This window comes from Scyliorhinus torazame, unplaced genomic scaffold (genome assembly GCF_047496885.1).
Source record: "Scyliorhinus torazame isolate Kashiwa2021f unplaced genomic scaffold, sScyTor2.1 scaffold_239, whole genome shotgun sequence".
Lineage (NCBI taxonomy): Eukaryota > Metazoa > Chordata > Chondrichthyes > Carcharhiniformes > Scyliorhinidae > Scyliorhinus > Scyliorhinus torazame.
In genome coordinates this window covers 61,997-83,408 of record NW_027307966.1, presented here as the reverse complement: position 1 = coordinate 83,408, position 21,412 = coordinate 61,997, and the positions used below count along the sequence as shown (strand labels likewise).

General features: G+C 44.8%; 1 protein-coding gene across 1 annotated transcript in view; it reads right to left on the bottom strand.

Moving 5' to 3' along the window:
- Positions 1–21,412, bottom strand: part of LOC140405790 (mucin-16-like) — a 133,058-nt gene that overhangs the window by 49,693 nt on the left and 61,953 nt on the right. Inside the window, exons 35-50 of the mRNA XM_072494223.1 lie at positions 17,994–18,163; positions 17,839–17,865; positions 17,043–17,197; positions 16,887–16,954; positions 15,154–15,323; positions 14,969–14,995; positions 12,956–13,110; positions 12,800–12,867; positions 6,156–6,325; positions 5,971–5,997; positions 4,651–4,799; positions 4,495–4,562; positions 2,847–3,016; positions 2,662–2,688; positions 1,350–1,498; positions 1,194–1,261 (exon numbers count right to left, since the gene is read on the bottom strand). Coding sequence (XP_072350324.1) covers positions 1,194–1,261; positions 1,350–1,498; positions 2,662–2,688; positions 2,847–3,016; positions 4,495–4,562; positions 4,651–4,799; positions 5,971–5,997; positions 6,156–6,325; positions 12,800–12,867; positions 12,956–13,110; positions 14,969–14,995; positions 15,154–15,323; positions 16,887–16,954; positions 17,043–17,197; positions 17,839–17,865; positions 17,994–18,163 — 1,668 coding nt within the window. The remainder of the gene's footprint in view (positions 1–1,193; positions 1,262–1,349; positions 1,499–2,661; positions 2,689–2,846; positions 3,017–4,494; positions 4,563–4,650; positions 4,800–5,970; positions 5,998–6,155; positions 6,326–12,799; positions 12,868–12,955; positions 13,111–14,968; positions 14,996–15,153; positions 15,324–16,886; positions 16,955–17,042; positions 17,198–17,838; positions 17,866–17,993; positions 18,164–21,412) is intronic.

The window sequence follows — 21,412 nt, the reverse complement described above, 5'->3', positions numbered from 1 at the left end:
AAGGCATCAACACAAATCTATTCACTTCATAGAGCTGATGACTTGCTATGGTCCAAAATTCTTCTTTTACAATTAGTATTCTTGATCATTCAAGGTCAGCTAACCACGGCTTACTATGGGGCAGGGCACAGAGGCAGGCCCCAAATCCTCTTCAGCTGTAATAGGGATCAAATCGCACACATTTAGTATAATTATCAACCACACGCTAAGCATCTAGCTAACTGAGTAAACCAGCCAAGGAGGTTTGTAGCTAGAGCAGGTTAACCGCTTGAACCCGCAACCCCACAGTGCATGGCAGCACTGACAATGGTATTTTTCAAGGAAACAATAAGTTAGCTGGGTCGTTACAGCTATTTAATCCTCTCATATTTTCATTGAATCACTTGTAGAGTTTGTGGTGATACACCACTGTACTTCCCTACCATTGTACATAGTATATAATAGTTGTGTGTAATGTGGCCCTGTAATACTGTGTATTGTACTGTAGCTCTGCAGAGGTTCGGTCACTGGTAGGTAACCCGACCTGGCCACGGAGAGCTCCGCCTTAGCCACTCCCCCGGGAGTTAGTATAAGAACCCTCTTCTGGGACTGGCCCCATTCTGTCTGGGGTCGTCTGTGTCGGGTAAGCCTCCCATGTAGTATATTAAAGCCTGAGTTAAAGTCTCACTTGTCTTTGTGGTTCTTGACGCTTAGTGCATCAGAGTTCAAGTGCATTTATCAATGGAAGAGTATGCAGCTCAATGGGCATGTAATGCAACATGACTAATGTCAATCCTTCTGTTATCCTAGCTTGCAGAAATAGCAGAGACCAAATATGTACATTCCTGACATTGTTTACAACAATCTGGTTGAAACTGCAACTCCTCCTTTATGTCTGGCAAGGTACAAGAATCTGGAACTTGATCAGGTTTTGGGTCTTTGCTCAGGAAATTCAACCATATTAATCATTCATTTAAATCTCGCCTCTCTAAGTGGTAAACTATAGAAAAACGTTGTTGCTTGCAGATATTATAGATATCTAACAGAATCAAATAACGCATACTAATGATCTGATCATAGAGACACAATTAAAATTCTGTAGAATAAACAGAAATTCATTCTGTTTTAACATTTATGTTATATTAAATAATTTACTGAACATTCATGTAATCTTGAAACAAATAGCGCGAAGTTTCAATGTCAATATTCCTTACCCGAAAGAGCGAACTCTGCAGCTTTGGAATGTTCTCTTGATATTGCTGGAACTAAACAGCCTGTTCAACTGAAGAAAATTAACAATCATAGTTTTAGAGACAAATGTCATATAATTAATTAAAATACACATTTGTAATAATAAGTTGTTGACTGACCTGATAAACAATAATCTTTGATGCAGATTTGGACAGATCAGAATTGGAAGATTGCAGATCTGCTGTAAGAGCCAGGTTAGTGACAGTGAAGGTTACATTAAACTCAAAGGGCTTTGCTTGCAGGTTTGGAGATGTGGTCACAAGTGGTGCTGTAGTTATCCAGAAACAAAACAACGTGTTACGATTGAGTATCAAAAATATCTGTGACTGCATCATTTGCATTAAGGACAGTGGGACAAAGTAAACCAGAAATATTGAAACCATCGCATAATATTTCTGGTTTGGTGATACCATTCATTCAAAAGACTTTACAGCAATATTTGCTATCGCGCACGCAATTGGGCAAAAGCGATCGTACCGGTGAACCTGCACAAGTTTGTAGAAATTGTCCTGATTTGTTAAATCTCTTACTGATTTGGAGTCTTCAATATCCTTTTAATTTGGGCTGTGTGTGTAATTTTAAGTACAGACTGCTCGTTCTAATTCTTTGCAGTTTTAGTATCAGTCCATGTTAATGACTCTCAGAAGGTGACAGAATGTCACAGCACATCCAGGATGTCATAGCACTTATCGGATCCCTTATCCCTTGGTTGCCTTATTTGAGAAAGGATGTGGTGGCATCGGAGGCAGTCCAGAGGATGTTCAGCAGATTGATTCCAGAGATGGAAGGGTTGAGGTGGAAGGAGAGATTAAACAATTAGGGTTTATACTCATTGGAGTTTAGAAGGATGAGAGGGGATCCGATCAAGGTATATAGAATACTAAAAGGGATTGATAATGGAAATGTAGACTAAATGTTCCCCCTTGTGGGGCAATCTAGAACGAGAGGTCATAGATGTAGGTTGAGAGGTGGTAGATTTAGAAAAGAGGATGAGGAGCAACTACTTCTCGTAGGGGGTGGTGAATTTGTGGAACTCACTGCAGTTGAACCTGAGTCATTAAATGGTTTCAAGAAGGAGATAGATATATTTCTGATTTTGAAATTGGGTAAAAGGGATATGGGGATCAGGTAAGGGAGTAGATTTGAGACCAAGAAGATCTGATTGAAGGCAGAGCGTGCACAAAGGCCTGAATTGCCTACTTCTTCTACTAATTCCTATGTTTCTACCTCTGGTTGAAACCTTTAAAATTCTCAATTCCAAGCATAGAACTAAACTGTTTAAAGAAATAGGAAAAACTAGAAGCACTAAACAGGAAACTTCCCAAATATTTCTGACAATGTATAAATCGGGTTCAAGAAAGAGTTTCCTTGACATTACCCATTGTAACAAACCAAAATGTTAAAGAGAGTCAAATTTGAAATGATACTCACTGGTTGAAGGAACAGGTTCATGGTAACCTGAAAAATCAAAATAAAGTGTTTCGCATCAAGGAAGTGTGGTGAAAATGTATTATTAAATCGTGAAATGAAATTTATGGAATTGGTTTAATCATCCTCAATTTAGTCAACAGAATGAAATGTAACAAGATAGACTATCTCCTTTAAATGTTAAATACCATTCACGTAGAGGCTGTTGTTGTCCAGTGCATATGTTCCCAATGTGGAGATGCTCTTTGTGTTGTCTCTGAACACATGGTAAACAGTGACTTTATTAACTTCCTGAGGAATAGAATTATTTCTGAAAGTGCAGACTGCATCAACACTGGTGTCGTCAACATTTGCCAGGCTGTGAAATAAACGCATATACAAAGAAGTCAGTGAGGATCTAAATTGCAGGTAAGAACCTTGAGCTTGAGCCCTAAGCATGAGAAAAGTATTGGGGCTCAATTTCCTCAATGTGGCCTATCTAAAATGTACAGCAGTTGTGTGTTTAAGTGAATAGGTTTAAAGTAAATGGGGTTTAATCATGCTGATTGACTATTGTGTACATTGAATTCCTTTGCCCAGGGAGATTGCTATTTGGTTAAAATGCTGCATGTACTGCCAATGGTATTTGATGGTTGGTATTCACAAGGCATCAACACAAATCTATTCACTTCATAGAACTGATGACTTGCTATGGTCCAAAATTCTTCTTTTACAATTAGTATTCTTGATCATTCAAGGTCAGCTAAACACGGCTTACTATGGGGCAGGGCACAGAGGCAGGCCCCAAATCCTCTTCAGCTGTAATAGGGATCAAATCGCACACATTTAGTATAATTATCAACCACACGCTAAGCATCTAGCTAACTGAGTAAACCAGCCAAGGAGGTTTGTAGCTAGAGCAGGTTAACCGCTTGAACCCGCAACCCCACAGTGCATGGCAGCACTGACAATGGTATTTTTCAAGGAAACAATAAGTTAGCTGGGTCTTTACAGCTATTTAATCCTCTCATATTTTCATTGAATCACTTGTAGAATTCGTGGTGATACACCACTGTACTTCCCTACCATTGTACATAGTATATAATAGTTGTGTGTAATGTGGCCCTGTAATACTGTGTATTGTACTGTAGCTCTGCAGAGGTTCGGTCACTGGTAGGTAACCCGACCTGGCCACGGAGAGCTCCGCCTTAGCCACTCCCCTGGGAGTTAGTATAAGAACCCTCTTCTGGGACTGGCCCCATTCTGTCTGGGGTCGTCTGTGTCGGGTAAGCCTCCCATGTAGTATATTAAAGCCTGAGTTAAAGTCTCACTTGTCTTTGTGGTTCTTGACGCTTAGTGCATCAGAGTTCAAGTGCATTTACCAATGGAAGAGTATGCAGCTCAATGGGCATGTAATGCAACATGACTAATGTCAATCCTTCCGTTATCCTAGCTTGCAGAAATAGCAGAGACCAAAGATGTACATTCCTGACATTGTTTACAACAATCTGGTTGAAACTGCAACTCCTCCTTTATGTCTGGCAAGGTACAAGAATCTGGAACTTGATCAGGTTTTGGGTCTTTGCTCAGGAAATTCAATCATATTAATCATTCATTTAAATCTCGCCTCTCTAAGTGGTAAACTATAGAAAAACGTTGTTGCTTGCAGATATTATAGATATCTAACAGAATCAAATAACGCATACTAATGATCTGATCATAGAGACACAATTAAAATTCTGTAGAATAAACAGAAATTCATTCTGTTTTAACATTTATGTTATATTAAATAATTTACTGAACATTCATGTAATCTTGAAACAAATAGCGCGAAGTTTCAATGTCAATATTCCTTACCCGAAGGAGCGAACACTGCAGCTTTGGAATGTTCTCTTGATATTGCTGGAACTAAACAGCCTGTTCAACTGAAGAAAATTAACAATCATAGTTTTAGAGACAAATGTCATATAATTAATTAAAATACACATTTGTAATAATAAGTTGTTGACTGACCTGATAAACAATAATCTTTGATGCAGATTTGGACAGATCAGAATTGGAAGATTGCAGATCTGCTGTAAGAGCCAGGTTAGTGACAGTGAAGGTCACATTAAACTCAAAGGGCTTTGCTTGCAGGTTTGGAGATGTGGTCACAAGTGGTGCTGTAGTTATCCAGAAACATAACAACGTGTTACGATTGAGTATCAAACATATCTGTGACTGTATCATTTGCATTAAGGACAGTGGGACAAAGTAAACCAGAAATATTGAAACCATTGCATAATATTTCTGGTTTGGTGATACCATTCATTCAAAAGACTTTACAACAATATTTGCTATCGCGCACGCAATTGGGCAAAAGCGATCATACCGGTGAACCTGCACAAGTTTGCTTATCTGTGTAGAAATTGTCCTGATTTGTTAAATCTCTTACTGATTTGGAGTCTTCAATATCCTTTTAATTTGGGCTGTGTGTGTAATTTTAAGTACAGACTGCTTGTTCTAATTCTTTGCAGTTTTAGTATCAGTCCATGTTAATGACTCTCAGAAGGTGACAGAATGTCACAGCACATCCAGGATGTCATAGCACTTATCGGTTCCCTTATCCCTTGGTTGCCTTATTTGGGGAAGGATGTGGTGGCATCGGAGGCAGTCCAGAGGATGTTCAGCAGATTGATTCCAGAGATGGAAGGGTTGAGGTGGAAGGAGAGATTAAACAATTAGGGTTTATACTCATTGGAGTTTAGAAGGATGAGAGGGGATCCGATCGAGGTATATAGAATACTAAAAGGGATTGATAATGGAAATGTAGACTAAATGTTCCCCCTTGTGGGGCAATCTAGAACGAGAGGTCATAGATGTAGGTTGAGAGGTGGTAGATTTAGAAAGAAGATGAGGAGTAACTACTTCTCGTAGGGGGTGGTACATTTGTGGAACTCACTGCGGTTGAACCTGAGTCAGTAAATGGTTTCAAGAAGGAGATAGATATATTTCTGATTTTGAAATTGGGTAAAAGGGATATGGGGATCAGGTAAGGGAGTAGATTTGAGACCAAGAAGATCTGATTGAAGGCAGAGGATGCACAAAGGCCTGAATTGCCTACTTCTGCTCCTAATTCCTATGTTTCTACCTCTGGTTGAAACCTTTAAAATTCTCAATTCCAAGCATAGAACTAAACTGTTTAAAGAAATAGGAAAACTAGAAGCACTAAACAGGAAATTTCCCAAATATTTCTGACAATGTATAAATCGGGTTCAAGAAAGAGTTTCCTTGACATTACCCATTGTAACAAACCAAAATGTTGAAGAGAGTCAAATTTGAAATGATACTCACTGGTTGAAGGAACAGATTCGTGGTAACCTGAAAAATCAAAATAACGTGTTTCGCATCAAAGAAGTGTGGTGAAAATGTATTATTAAATCGTGAAATGAAATTTATGGAATTGGTTTAATCATCCTCAATTTAGTCAACAGAATGAAATGTAACAAGATAGACTATCTCCTTTAAATGTTAAATACCATTCACGTAGAGGCTGTTGTTGTCCAGTGCATATGTTCCCAATGTGGAGATGCTCTTTGTGTTGTCTCTGAACACATGGTAAACAGTGACTTTATTAACTTCCTGAGGAATAGAATTATTTCTGAAAGTGCAGACTGCATCAACACTGGTGTCGTCAACATTTTCCAGGCTGTGAAATAAACACATGTACAAAGAAGTCAGTGAGGATCTAAATTACAGAAAAGAACCTTGAGCTTGAGCCCTAAGCATGAGAAAAGTATTGGGGCTCAATTTCCTCAATGTGGCCTATCTAAAATGTACAGCAGTTGTGTGTTTAAGTGAATTGGTTTAAAGTAAATGGGGTTTAATCATGCTGATTGACTATTGTGTACATTGAATTCCTTTGCCCAGGGAGTTTGCTATTTGGTTAAAATGGTGCATGTACTGCCAATGGTATTTGATGGTTGGTATTCACAAGGCATCAACACAAATCTGTTCACTTCATAGAGCTGATGACTTGCTATGGTCCAAAATTCTTCTTTTACAATTAGTATTCTTGATCATTCAAGGTCAGCTAACCACGGCTTACTTTGGGGCAAGGCCCAGAAGTAGGCCCCAAATCCTCTCGAGCTGTAACGGCGATCAAATCGCACACTTTTAGTGTCATTCTCAACCACAGACGAAGCATCTAGGCAACTGAATTGACCAGCCATGGTGGTTTATAGCTCGAGCAGGTTAACTGCTTGAACCCATTGCCCCAGCGTGCATGGCAGCACTGACTTCACTGAGGTGCAATGTGAATGATATTTTTCAAGGAAACAATAAGTCAGCTGGGCCTTTCCTAGGATGGAGAATGTTGCTCAGGAGAAAGAACAGCATTTGGTGCTGTTAATACTCTAATGTTCTCATTGAAGCATCACAGAATCATAGAATTTCAGGGCAGAAGGAGGCCATTCGCCCCATTGAGTCTGCACCAGCCCTTAGAAAGACCAGCCTACCTAAACCCACATCTTGCACCCTATCCCCGTAACCCAGTAACCCCACCCAACCTTTTTTGGACACTAAGGGCAATTTAGCATGGCCAATCCACTTAACCTGCACATCTTTGGACTGTGGGAGGAAACCAGAGCACCCGGAGGAAACCCACACAGACATGGGAAGAAAGTGCAGACAGTGACCCAAGCCGGGAATCGAACCTGGGACCCCAGAACTGTGAAGCAACTGTGCTAACTACTGTGCAACTATGCCCTCATTGTGCTAACCGTTTTGTAGCGTTCGACTGTATTCATCAATAGAAGTTATGGTGCTCAATGGACAGACAATGCAACATGACTACTGTCAATCCTTCCGTTATCCTAGCTTGCAGAAATAGCAGAGATCAAAAATGTACATTCCTGACATTGTTTACACCAATCTGGTTGAAACTACAGCTCCTCCTTTATGTCTGACAATGTACAAGAATCTCCGACCTAATAATGTTTTGGGTCTTGGCCTTTGAAATTGGCCAATTAGAATACAAATTTCCTCATTAGTGACCCAATCAGGGAACCCCTTTTTCTGCATATAACAGGGAGTGTCAGATTCTCTGAACTCCCAATGTAAATAGCAAGCCGAATGCACATGGTTGTTCTGCTGTTCGTTTGGAAATAAAACAAATTCTGGTGAAGGGATTTCTGCCTCTGTGGATATATTATAGTGGCGACGAGTAAAATGGAACGACCCGAATGAACCTGCTCTTTAGCAGCAGCCACATATTGAGGGTAAGCCACTGACAGGCGAAATGCCTTTATTTACAAAGTCGGATTCTTTTGACCCTGCAGTGGAAGACTGGGCCCAATATGTTGAGCGGATAAAGTACTTTTTTAGAGCGAACGATATGGTTCTGGATGAAAGGCAACAGGTCATTCTGCTGACCGCGTGTGAGCTGGCAGCTTTTGCCATTATGCGCAGTCTCACTTGTCCGGAGGCACCGGGCATGAAAACTTTCCAGGAATTGACGGACTTAGTAAAAGAGTACTGTGACCCTAAGCCACCTCTGATCCTGTGAAGGTACCGGTTTTACTCAGCATTCCGAGACACAGGGGAGTCAGTCACTAATTTTTTAACAAGATTAAGGCGATTAGCAGGGACTTGCAAATTTGGCCTGATGCTAAATGAGATGGTCTGAGACCGGTTGGTGTGCGGAATAAGTAATTTAGCAATACAAAAACGTCTGCTAGCAAAGGCCGAGCTGGATTGCAAACATGCATTGCAGCTGGCTTTGTCCTTAGAAACAAGCAAGCGGAGCACATGAGTTACAGGGTACTCCGATGGAAGTAGACACCCACACCAGTGAAACTGAGTTAGGGAACTACTGCTGGGGGATAGGCAACTGCATAGCCACCCTCAGGAATGACTCAGATACTAAGGAACCCAGGCCCACTCGCAGAACCGCTCCCAAGCAAAGGGAAATTAGGACCAGACAGACGGCAGCCCCTGCAGCCTTTCGTCCGGCAAGATATTGTAGTTGTTGCCAGATATCGGAGCCAGAGAGGAGAAATAGAAGACCAAAACAAATATTTTGGAGAAGGACACGTAGGCCGGTGTACAGGACAATGCACACACTAGAAGGCCGACTTACCTCCGACAAGGAACCACTAACTTGTGCAACGGTGGTTAAATCAAAACCCATTAAACTAGCCGTAAGGTTGAATGGACGTCCCACATTAATGGAAGTCGACACGGAGCAACCATATCAGTGATAGGGGAAACAGTATTTAATAAAATTCATACTGGACTCCAACCCTTATCCCTAACCAGGACATCGGCAAAACTGAGGAAGCACACAGAGGAACCACAAAGTATTGGGAACATGTACGGGTGGCTTATGGTGAGCAACTGGTTAGGCTGCCTTCAATGGTAATGGAAGTTGTGGGACCGAACTTATTGGGACAAAACTGACTAAAAGATATCCAGCTGGAAAATAGTCGCCTGAGCGAAATCCTGTGCAGATAACCAGAGATTTTCCGAGAAGGGCTCGGAACAATAAAGGGAGCGAAGGCGACATTACACGTAGGTCCAGAGGCAGTCCCAAAATTCTACCAGGCATGAACGCTACCTTTCGTGTTGAGGCAAAAAGTCGATACGGAAATCAAAGCGTGAAGGAATAATAAGAGTGGTCCAATTTACAGAATGGGCAGGACCTGTAGTGCCTATTCTTAAGCCGGACTGCTCAGTCCGCCTTTGTGGAGATTGCAAACAAACAATTGATCGCTACTCACAACTGGACAAATACCCAATTCCCTGGTTTGAGGATTTGTATGCAAAGCTGGCTGGAGGACTCTTATTCTCAAAGCTGGACATGAGCCACGCATATCTACAGCTGAACCTGGACGATGAGTCGCAAAAATGCTCAACGATAAACACCCTGAAGGGCCTTTTTCAGTATACAAGATTATCCTTCGGGGTATCGTCAGCCTGTGCGATATTCCAGAGGAAAATGGGGAATACATTGCAAGGGTTACCAGAGGTCACCATTTACCTAGATGACGTCCTCATTATGAGAAAAACAAGGGCAGAACACCTGCAAAACCTGGAGGAAGTCCTCAGGAGGTTTTTAGCAGCAGACGTGTGCCTAAAGAGGGAGAAATATGTTTTTCTGGAACCTCATGTAACTTATCTGGGGTAAAAGATTGACAAGTCAGGGTAACACCTTTTGGAGGATCATGTGAGGGCGATAAAAGATGCCCCGGCCCCCACCACATCTTTTTTAGTACTGGTGACGTATTATGGAAAGTTCATACAGAAACAGGGCTTCCATCCTGGACCCCCTACACCAATTACTAAAAAAGGGGCAAGCATGTCAATACAAGGGGCTGCATTCTCCGCTCCCTGACACCGAAATTGCATTCGGCGAGGTGGTCGAGAATCCCCGATGATGCCAAAATTGGGGGCGGCACCACTTTCACGATGCTGCGCCTCCTGAAAAGTGGCATATCCATGGCCTCAGGCCATTGCCTGAGGCCCGCCCAGTGATGTTTCGTACCGGATCGGCTGAGTTCCCGACAGCGTGGGACTCTCATGGTCTCACCCATCGTGAACTTAGAGTGGCTGCGGATCTCAGTCCCACGCCGCCACAGTCGGGGGAAGGCCGATCTGCGGGCAGTGGGGGGCTTCATTCGGGGCTGGGGGCACTGTGGTCAGGCGGTCTGGGGCGCACGAGCGGCCGAAGGGGGGGTACTACTTTTGCGGTCCGCGGGCTGAGTCCGCCATGAAGCACGGCGCGGCCGCTGCAGGCTGCCACCATGCGCATACGCCGCCACGGACCCGGCCATGCTCTGGGCCATATCGGCTGTTAGAGATGGGAGCTCTACGCTGCCTCCCTGCCAGCCCCCAGCAAAACGGCGAATGGGTGTGCCAGTTTTCCTGGCGTAAAACACCACCGTTTCAATGATGGAGTGGGAACTTAGTCTCCCAAATGGAGAATTCAGCACAGGGCTTTCAAGAAGATCAAACAATAGCTCTCCTCAGAAAACGTCTTGGCACACTATGACCCCAGGAAACAGTTGGTGCTCACTTGCGACACATCTCCATATGGCATTGGGACAGTTCTGGCACACAGATCAGGATCAAAACGGTCAGGAAAGGCCTATTACATTTGCTTCCAGGACTTTAGCAACAGCAGAGCGAAAGTACGCCCAAATTAAAAAAGGACTGGCTGTAATCTTTGCAGTGAAGAAATTTCACCAGTAATTGTACGGGCAGAAATTCATGAAAATCACAGACCACAAGTCTTTGCTGGGCTTGCTGAAAGAAGAAAAGGCCGTGCCACCAATAGCTTTGGCCCGGATCCAATGCTAGGCCCTACTACTGGCAACGTACCAATATTAACTGTAGCACCGGCCGGGAACCCAGATGGAAAAAGCCAATGGACTAAGCAGGCTGCCAATACCGGACACCCTGCCATTGGTACCCAGAATAGAAGAAACGGTGATGACACTACATTTCCTGGACACCCTTCCGGTGGCCGCACAAAACATTTGTTTGTGGACACAAAGGCACCCACTTTTGGCGAAAAAAAACACATTGTGCTGACGGGGGAGGTGGAAAGACCAGTTCAGGTGGAATTCTACCCCAACTGGAGCAGAAGAGAGCAGATCACTGTGGAGGACGGGATACTGCTATGGGGGGATCGAGTAATAGTTCCAAGTCAAGGCTGTCGAGCCATACTGGCCAATCTACATCATGGGCATCCTGGAGTCTCAAAAATGAAGATGCTGACCAGGAGCTATGTCTGGTGGCAGGGCCTGGTCACAGACATAGCGGCATTGGTAGGTCATTGCCAAGAATGCCAACAAGGGCAGAAGGTGCCACCGGCAGCCCCGCTGCACCTTTGGGAATGGCCGGGTAGACCATGGTCGTGACTGCATGTTGATTTTGCAGGTCCATTTATGGCTTCAATGTTTTTTGTGATAGCAGACGCCCATTCCAAATGGCGGGAGGTCTACAAAATGAACTCAGCAAATAGAACAGCAACCATTGGAAAACTTTGCACCTCGTTTGCAACATGTTATCCCAGATGTGTTAGTTTCCGACAATTGATCGGTTTTCACCAGCCAGGAGTTCACAAAATTCACGAAGTCAAACGGCATTCAGCACATAAGGACGACACCATACCACCTGGCATCAAATGGGTTGGCAGAGAGAGCCATCCAGACCCTAAAAGTCGCGTTGAAAAAACAGTCAGCAGCATCAGTAGACACTAAACTGTCGCGCTGGCAACTATAGGACAACCCCACATGCCACAACGGGAATAGCACTGGCGGAGCTACTAATGGGCAGAAGACTCCGAACCAGGCTAAGCCTACTAGTAGAACGACACCAAGAGGCCCAATGCAGGGGCCATGACAACACTCGCCGAGAAAGGCAGTTCAACACGGGTGAAAAAGTATGGGTTAGAAATTGTGCGAATGGCCACACATTGGTCGCAGGAATGGTCAAGGCCAGGACAGGACCTGTGTCATGTGAGAAACGTGTAGGAACACATAGTAAAAAAGGACCTGGACCAGGTGCGGGCCTCAGATTCGTTTCCTCCCCTGGAACGGACTCAGACCAGCATACCAAGGACCGTGGACAGTCCTCCCAAACAGAATATTCACGCCACTCCGGCATCACTTGTGAGGACATCGGGCTCTGATATGAATAACACCGGGGCTGTTCCCCTGCTGTCGGAGGAAGGAAGTGAACTCCCCCCCTCAGACGCTCTCAACGGAAAAAACGGGCGTAGGGGCTCATCGGACTATGGAGTGGTGGGGGGGAGGGGGGAGGGGTGTACTGACTTCCGGTCTTTGAGATTAGCCAATTAGAATACGAGTTCCCTGATTAGTGGCCCAATCAGGGAACCCCTTTCTATGTATATAACAGGGAGTGTCAGGGTGTTCTGCTGTTGGTTTTGTAAGTAAAAGGAGTTCTGGTGAAGGGACTTCTGCCTCCTTGGATTCATTACATAATCAATCATTTAAATCTCACATCTCAAAGTGTTTGGTATACCATAAGAAAGCGCTGTTGCTTACAGCAATTATAGATATCTAACAGAAACAAATAAATAATACTCATGTTCTGATCATAGAGACACAATCAAATCTTGAAATAAATACCGATAAGTTTCAATGTCAATATTCCTTACCCGAAAGAGCGAACTCTGCAGCTTTGGAATGTTCTCTTGATACTGCTGTTACTAAACAGCCTGTTCAACTGAAGAAAAGTAACAATCATAGTTTTAGAGACAAATGTAATATAATTAATCAAAATACACTTTTGTAATAATAAGTTGTTGACTGACCTGTAAAGCAATAATACTTGATGCAGATTTGTACAGATCAGAATTGGGCGACTGAAGATCTGCTGTCAGAGCCAGGTTAGTAACAGTGAAGGTCACATTAAACTCAAAAGGCTTTGTTTGCAGGTTTGGAGATGTGGTCACAAGTGGTACTAAAGCTATCCAAAAACACAACAGCACAATAAAATTGAGAATCAAACATATCTGTGACTGCATTATTTGCATTAAAGACAGTGGGACAAAATAAACCGTGGGCTAGATTCTCCAATAATGGGGCTATGTCTCCACGCCAGCATAAAAACACTGGCGTTTCACTCTGGATTTTCCTTAAGAAAGTTCTGAGTGATTCTCCCTTCAGCAGGCGGCTTGCAGGGCCCCGGAGTGGTTCTCGCAGCTCAGGCTGCGGATACGAGGCTCCGCACCTCCAGTCAGGAGTCCGCACATGCGCACGGCGGCGGCCGCCCTGTGTGACATGGCGGACTCGCACCGGGGACCGTGATAGAAGAAGTAGGTCCCCCCCGAGATCGTGCACGCCCGCGGATCGGTGCCGCCCGATCACTTGCCTGGCTGTCCATGAGGCCCTCCCCTGGTGAACGATCCCCCCGCCCCTCACCAGGGTGGCCGTGGACTGAATCTGCAGCCACTACCCGATGTTCCAGACGGCCGACAGGTGGTTAGAACCACGGCGTCAGGATCTCGGCAGGTTGCGCGCGGAGAATCGGGCGGCGGGCCTCTGTCAATGGCCCCCTACCCGTGCCGCGTAGTTTGCGCGCATGTGATTCTCGAGCAATTCTCCAGGGACCGGAGAATCGCGGAAGCGGCGCCGGTCCGAATTTCTGGGTTAATGACCATTCTCCGCCCCCTGCGCTGAATGTGATTTCTGCATGGAGGATCGGAGAAACCAGCCCCAGAGCTATAGATTCCATCGCAGATCATTTCAAGGTACACTTAGAGGGTTTATTTCAGGTTTGACTATGCCATTCGTTCAAAGGACTATACAGAAATATTTGCTATCGCACATGCAATTGGGCCAAATGATCGTACCTAGTGGACTTGCACCAGTTTGCTTATCTGTGTAGAAATTGTCCTGACTTTGTTGAATCGTTTACTGACTTGGAGTCTCCTGTATCGTTTAAATTTGGGCTGTGTGTGTAATTTTAAGTACAGACTGCCTGTTCCAGTTCCTTGCAGCTTTAGTATCAGTCCATGTGAATGACTCACAGAAGGTGACAGAATGTCACAGCACATACAGGATGTCATAGCACTTATCGGATCCCTTATTCCTTGGTCTCCTTATTTGAGGAAGCATGTGGTGGCATTGGAGGCAGTTCAAAGGAGGTTCACCAGATTGATTCCGGGGATGAAAGGGTTGATGTAAAACGAAAGATTACACAGTTTGGATTTATACTCACTGGAGTTTAGAATGATGAGGAGCGGATCTGATCAAGGTATATAAAATACTAAAAGGGATTGACAATATAAATGCAGACTACATGTTCCCCCTTGTAGGGCAATCTAGAACAAGAGGTCATAGATGTAGAGAGGCGGTAGATTAAGAACACAAATTAGAAGGACGAACTATTTCTCGCAGAGGGTGGTGAATTTGTGGACCTTGCTGCCCCATAATGTGGTGGAACCTGAGTCATTAAATGGTTTCAAGAAGAAGATAGATATATTACTGATTTTAAAATTGGGTAAAAGGGATATGGAGAACAGGTAATGGAGTAGATTTGAGACCAGGAAGAGATCAGCCATGATCTGATTGAATGGCGGAGCAGGCGCAAAGGGCTGAATTACCCACTTCTGCTCCTAATTCCTATGTTCCTATCTCTGGTTGAAACTTTTAAAATTCTCAATTCCAAGAACAAAATTGTTTAAAGAAATAGGAAACACGAGAAGCACTAAACAGGAAACTTCCCAAATATTTCTGACAATGCATAAATCGGGATCAAGAAAGAGTTTCCCACTGTAATAAACCAAAATGTTAAAGAAACACAAGTTGCAAGTTATACTCACTCGTCGAAGGAACAGGTTCATGGTAATCTGAAAAATCAAAATGACGTGTTTTGCATCAAAACGGTGTGGTGGAAATGTATTATCAAATCGTGAAGTCAAGTTTATGGAATTGGTTTAATCACCCTCAATTGAATCAACAGAATTAAATGTAACAAGATAGATAATCTCCTTTAAATGTTAAATACCATTCACGTAGAGACTGTTGTTGTCCAGTGTATATGTTCCCAAGGTGGAGATGCTCTTTGTGTTGTTTCTGAACACATGGTAAACAGTGACTTTATTAACTTCATGAGGAATAGAATTATTTCTGAAACTGCAGACTACATCAACATTGGTGTCTTCAACATTTGCCAGGCTGTGAAATAAACACATATACAAAGAGGTCAGGCAGGGTCTAAAAATCAGATAAGAACCTTGAGCCCCAAGCATGAGAAAATGTTAATAAGCAGTGGGGATGAATTTCCTCAATGTGGTCTATCTAAAATATACAGTAGTTGTGTGTTTAAGTGCATAGGTTTGAAGTAAATGGGTTTAATCATGCTGATTGACTATTGTGTACATTGAAATTCCTTTGCCCAGGGATTTTTATATTTGGGTAAAATGGTGCATGTATTGCCAATGGTATTTGATGTCTGGTATTCACAAAGCATCAACACAAATCTATTCACTTCATAGTTGATTTGCAATGGGTGCAAAATGTTTCTTCTTTTACAATTAGCATGCTTGATTATTCAAGGTCAGCTAACCATGGCTTATTATGGGGGAAGGCTCAGAGGCAGGCCCCAAATCCTCTTCAGTTGTAACAGGGATCAAATCGCACACATTTAGTGTAATTCTCAACCACATGCGAAGCATCTAGCTAACTGAGTAAACCAGCCAAGGAGGTTTGTGGGCAGCACGGTAGCACAAGTGATTAGCACTGTGGCTTCACAGCGCCAGGGTCCCAGGTTCGATTCCCTGCTGGGTCACTGTCTGTGCGGAGTTTGCACGTTCTCCCCGTGTCCGCGTGGGTTTCCTCCGGGTGCTCCGGTTTCCTCCCACAGTCCAAAGACGTGCAGGTTAGGTGGATTGGCCATGCTAAATTACCCGTAGTGTCCATAAGGGTTGGGAGGGGTTATTGGGTTGCGGGGATAAGGTGGAAGTGAGGGATTAATGTGGGTCGGTGCAGACTCGATGGGCCGAATGGCCTCCTTCTGCACTGTATGTTCTATGTATGTTCTATGTATGTTTGTATCTGGAGCAGGTTAACTGCTTGAACCCGCAACCCCAACATACATGGCAGCACTGACAATGGTGCTTTTCAAGGAAACAATAAGTTAGCTGGGTCTTTACCAGGATGAAGTCTGTTGATCAGGAGAAAGTACAGCATTCAATGCTATTAATCCTCTAATATTGCCAATTAAACACATGTAGTGTTCAAATGCATTTATCAATAGAAGAGCTACTCAATGGACACACAATGCAACATGACTACTGTCAATCCTTCCGTTATCCTAGCTTGCAGAACTAGCAGAGATCAAAGATGTACATTTCTGACATTGTTTACAACAATCTGGTTGAAACTGCAACTCCTCCTTTCTGTCTGACAAGGTACAAGAATCTCGGACCTGATGATGTTTTTGAACTTTGCTCTAGGAAACCTATAATTTTAATCAGTCATTTAAATCTCACATCGCAAAGTGTGAGATGTTAGATTTATAGAAAATCTATAGAAAAGCAATGTTGCTTACAGCAATTATAGACATTCAACAGAAATAAATAAATAATGCTAATGATCTGATCATAGACACATTCAAAATTCTGTAGAATAATAAGAAATTCATCCTGTTTTAACATTTATGTTATATGAACTAATTTACTGAACATTAATGTAATCTTGAAACAAATACCGATAAGTTTCAATGTCAATATTCCTTACCCGAAAGAGCGAACTCTGCAGCTTTGGAATGTTCTCTTGATACTGCTGTTACTAAACAGCCTGTTCAACTGAAGAAAAGTAACAGTCATAGTTTTAGAGACAAATGTAATATAATTAATCAAAATTCACATTTGTAATAATAATTTGTTGACTGACCTGATGAACAATAACATTTGATGCAGATTTGTACAGTTCAGAATTGGAAGATTGCAGATCTGCTGTCAGAGCCAGGTTCGTAACAATGAAGGTCACATTAAACTCAAAGGGCTTTGTTTGCAAGTTTGGAGATGTGGTCACAAGTGGTACTATAGCTATCCAGAAACACAACAGGACATTAAAATTGAGAATCAAACATATCTGTGACTGCATCATTTGTATTAAAGACAGTGGGACAAAATAAACCAGAAATACAGAAACCATCGCTGAATATTTCAAGCTAGAGTTAGAGGGCTTTTTCAGGTCTGGTGATGGCATTCGTTCAAAGGACTATACAGAAATATTTGCTAAAAACTATCGTACCTGGTTGACTTGCACCAGTTTGCTTATCTGTGTAGAAATTGTCCTGACTTTGTTGAATCTCTTACTGACTTGGAGTCTCTTGCATCCTTTAAATTTGGGCTGTGTGTGTAATTTTAAGTGCAGACTGCCTGTTCCAGCTCCTTGCAGCTTTAGTATCAGTCCGTGTGAATGATTCACAGAAGGTGACAGAATGTCACAGCACATACAGGATGTCATAGCACATACAGGATCCCTGGTTGAAACTTCACAAATTTTCAAGTCCAATCATAGAACTAAATTATTTAAAGAAATAGGAAAAACTAGAAGCACTAAACAGGAAATGTCCCAAGTATGTCTGACATACATAAATCAGGTTCAAGCAAGAATTTTCTTGACACCAATCACTGTCAGAAACCAAAATGCTAAAAAAGCACAAATTTGAAATTATACTCACTAGGTGAAGGAACAGGTTCGTGGTAACCTGAAAAATCAAAATAAAAGTATTATTAAATCGTGAAATCAAATTGATGGACTTGATTTAATCATCTTCAATTTAGTTGACAAAATGAAATGTAACAAGATGGACTATCTCCTTTAAATGTTAAATACCATTCACGTAGAGACTGTTGTTGTCGAGTGCATATGTTCCCAATGTGGAGATGCTCTTTGTGTTGTCTCTGAACACATGGTACACGATGACTTTATTAACTTCCTGAGGAATAGAATTATTTCTGAAAGTGCAGACTGCATCAACACTGATGTCCTCAATGTTTGCCGGGCTGTGAAATAAACACAGATACAAAGATGTCAGTGAGGATCTAAAACGCAGGGAAGAACCTTGAGCTTGAGCCCTGAGCATGAGAAAATGTTTAAAAGTACTGGGGCTGAATATCCTCAATGTGGTCTACCTAAAATGTACAGCAGTTATGTGTTTAAGTGAATAGTTTGGAGTAACTGGGGTTTAATCATGCTGATTGACTATTGTGCACGTTGAAATTCCTCTGTCCAGGGATATTTTTATTTGCTTGAAATGGTGCATGTATTTCCCGTGGTTTTAATGGTTGACATTCACAAGGCATCAACACAGTTTTGTTTCCAGAACCATGGGATGGGTTCTCCATTCCTGAGACTAAGTGTTGACACCGGGACAAGTCTAGTGGACTTCTGTGACAGCAAAACTGGCGTCGCACCTTGACCAATTCACCGACCGTTAAGGAACTAGCACTGGCGCCACGTGGAACGTGATCGATTCCAAAGAGAAATTATGCTAGATTCAGCGAGTTCGTGATTGACACTCAGGAGGCTGGCAAGCTGCAGCCGCATATGCACTCGGCACTCTCCACGCACCCTCATCCCAGCTAACAAGATGGCAGCAAGGCGAGCGGCACAGAGGTTTGCAAATGCCAAACTGGAGACCTTGCTGGACACCTTGGAGGAGAGGTCCTTAACCACAGGGTGCGAAGGTGGCTGCCAGCTGCCGCTGTTCACCGGGCCTGGATACAGGTGGCAGAGGTCGTCAGCGCTGTGGGTAACATCACGAGGACTGGCCAGCAGTGCCGAAGGAAACTGCATGACCTCCTGAGGGCAGCCAGGTTGCATAGACAGCACTGTGCCTCTAATACCAACCCCCATCGTAAACACCGGTAACCCCCCCTCCCCCGCCAAGGAGAAGGTCGTGCACAACCGAGAGAGGGAGAAGACAGGAAGGACATCGCCGGACATGCGGCCCCTCACTGCAGCAGAACAAAGGGCACTGGATGTGATCGGAGGGCCCGAACAAAGGGCAGTCACTGGGACGGACGTCGGCGTCGGGCGAGGAAGTGAGATCCTACTGAGTTGCGGTTACCCATGGCTCATGTGTCACCCTTACACCCATCACCCCCACACCCCAACCACAACCGCAACCCCATGTGCTGAGCGACATCGAGGATGACACTGACATGGATGGGAGCTGCCGACCAGAACCCCGTGACCCAAGGCATCCCGGAGCTCGAGTCCAGGGAAGACACCGTTCCTGTCACAGCTGTCTTCAACACCCTCCACCATCCCAGAGCCACTCACCTTGGTTGGGCACTTTCGTGAAGAGTCCCCTGGGAGGCTACCTGGTGCACACCACACACATGCTCTGGTTCTTCATGTGGAAGTAGGAACCCTCGAGGGGGTGGACAGTCAGAGGGTGGGATGACCCCAGGGACTAGATGCTGTCCAGATGGATTTCTGGCTTCTGGAGCGGACGGTCCCATCATTTGCGGAAATGCAATCGCAGAGTCAGGGGCTACATGACGGGTTGTCGACGAGCATCCAGCACCTGCAGGTGCAGTTGGAGGAGTTCAACCTCTTGCAGGAGTAGGAGGTGGTGCCGACCATGCATGCCACCCAGGCCAATGCCGTATGGGTGGCATCCGAGGTGGAGTCCTTGGGGCAACCGATACAGATGGTGGCTGAGGCTCAGGATAGGGCTGCCCTATCACAGGCAGCCATATACCAGAGCCACCTGGACATTGTAGTTGCACTGCAGAGCGTGGCCCAGTCACAGCGGGCCATGGCTGAGAGCATCAGTTGCATTGCCCAGGCGCTGGACGATGTGGCACAGACACAGGAGGAAGTGGCCCAGTCCCAGTGGAGATGGCGCAGTCATTGGCTGTTGTGGCACAGACACAGAGGGTGGTGGCACAGTCACAGCATGATGTAATGCAGTCCCAGACAGTGGTCATCCACTTCCTGTGCTCCATGGCTGAAAACATTCAGACCCTAGTCAAGACGAGAGCGGTCCTCCAGGACTGGCAGCACCAGGTGGCGGGGGAGCCTCGGGACTTCGCTCCGCCTGCACCCGCATCCCATTGAGTAGCCCCGGGGCCATCAGGCACCCCGAGGGAGGAGGAAGTGAAGGGGCCCATGCTGGTGACCCCCCCCAGGGGAGGTGCTGGAACACTGTAGCGTCGTGGACTATCCCCCTCCGATCCCTCGTGCATTACATGGGCAGTAGGCATAACACGGTGGCACCACACTGTCTGGGATACGCGAGTAGGATGACCCTAATCACACCAGAAGATGGCCGCCAAAGGAGACCCAGGTCACAGTGCGGGAATCACAGCAGGCCGCCTCCACTCCTGATGTACCGCCAGTTAAGTTGACCCGGGTGCAGGGCACAGTGTAGAGTTAGGAGCTAGGGCACAAGTCAGGCCCTTCCCCCCTCCCCCCACCACCCCCTTTGGAATACTGCTTCTGCTGACAGTTTAATTTCCCCGAGAAACTCGGCTGCCACGTCCGGGTGAACCCTACCATTGACCCACTTAAGGCGAACTTTATTTTCTCAAGACTGAGAGATCCAGCCATGTCACTAACCCAGGTCTCTACACTTGGGGGCTTTGAGTCCCTCCACATTAATAAGATCCTTCTCCGGGATACCAGGGAGACAAAGGCCAAGACGTCAGCCTCTTTCGCCCCCTGAACTCACGGCTCTTCCGACACTCCAAAGATCGCCACCTCCGGACTCGGCACCACCCGTGTTTTGAGTACCGTGGACATTGCCTCAGCGAAACACTGCCAGAAACCTCTAAGCTTCGGGCATGCCCAAAACATGTGGACATGATTTGCTGGGCTTCCCGCGCACCTCACACACCTGTCCTTTACCCCCAAAAACCTGCTCATCCGGGCCACTGTCATGAGTGCCCGGTGGACTACCTTAAATTGTATCAGACTAAGCCTGGCACATGATGAGGATGTATTAACCCTGCTTAGGGCATCCGCCCACAGACCCGCTTCTATCTCTCCTCCTAGCTCGTCCTCCCACTTGCCCTTAAGCTCCTCCACCGGAGTTTCCTCTGCCTCCAAAAGCTCTTGGTAAATATCCGATAACTTCCCCTCTCCCACCCAGGTGCTGGAAACTACTCTGCCCTGTATCCCCCGTGGCGGCAGCAGCGGGAAGGCCGGGACCTGCTTTCTCAGGAAGTCTCGCACCTGCAGATACCTAAACCCGTTCCCTGCTGGCAATTCAAATTTATCCTCCAAAGCTTTCACGCTGGGGA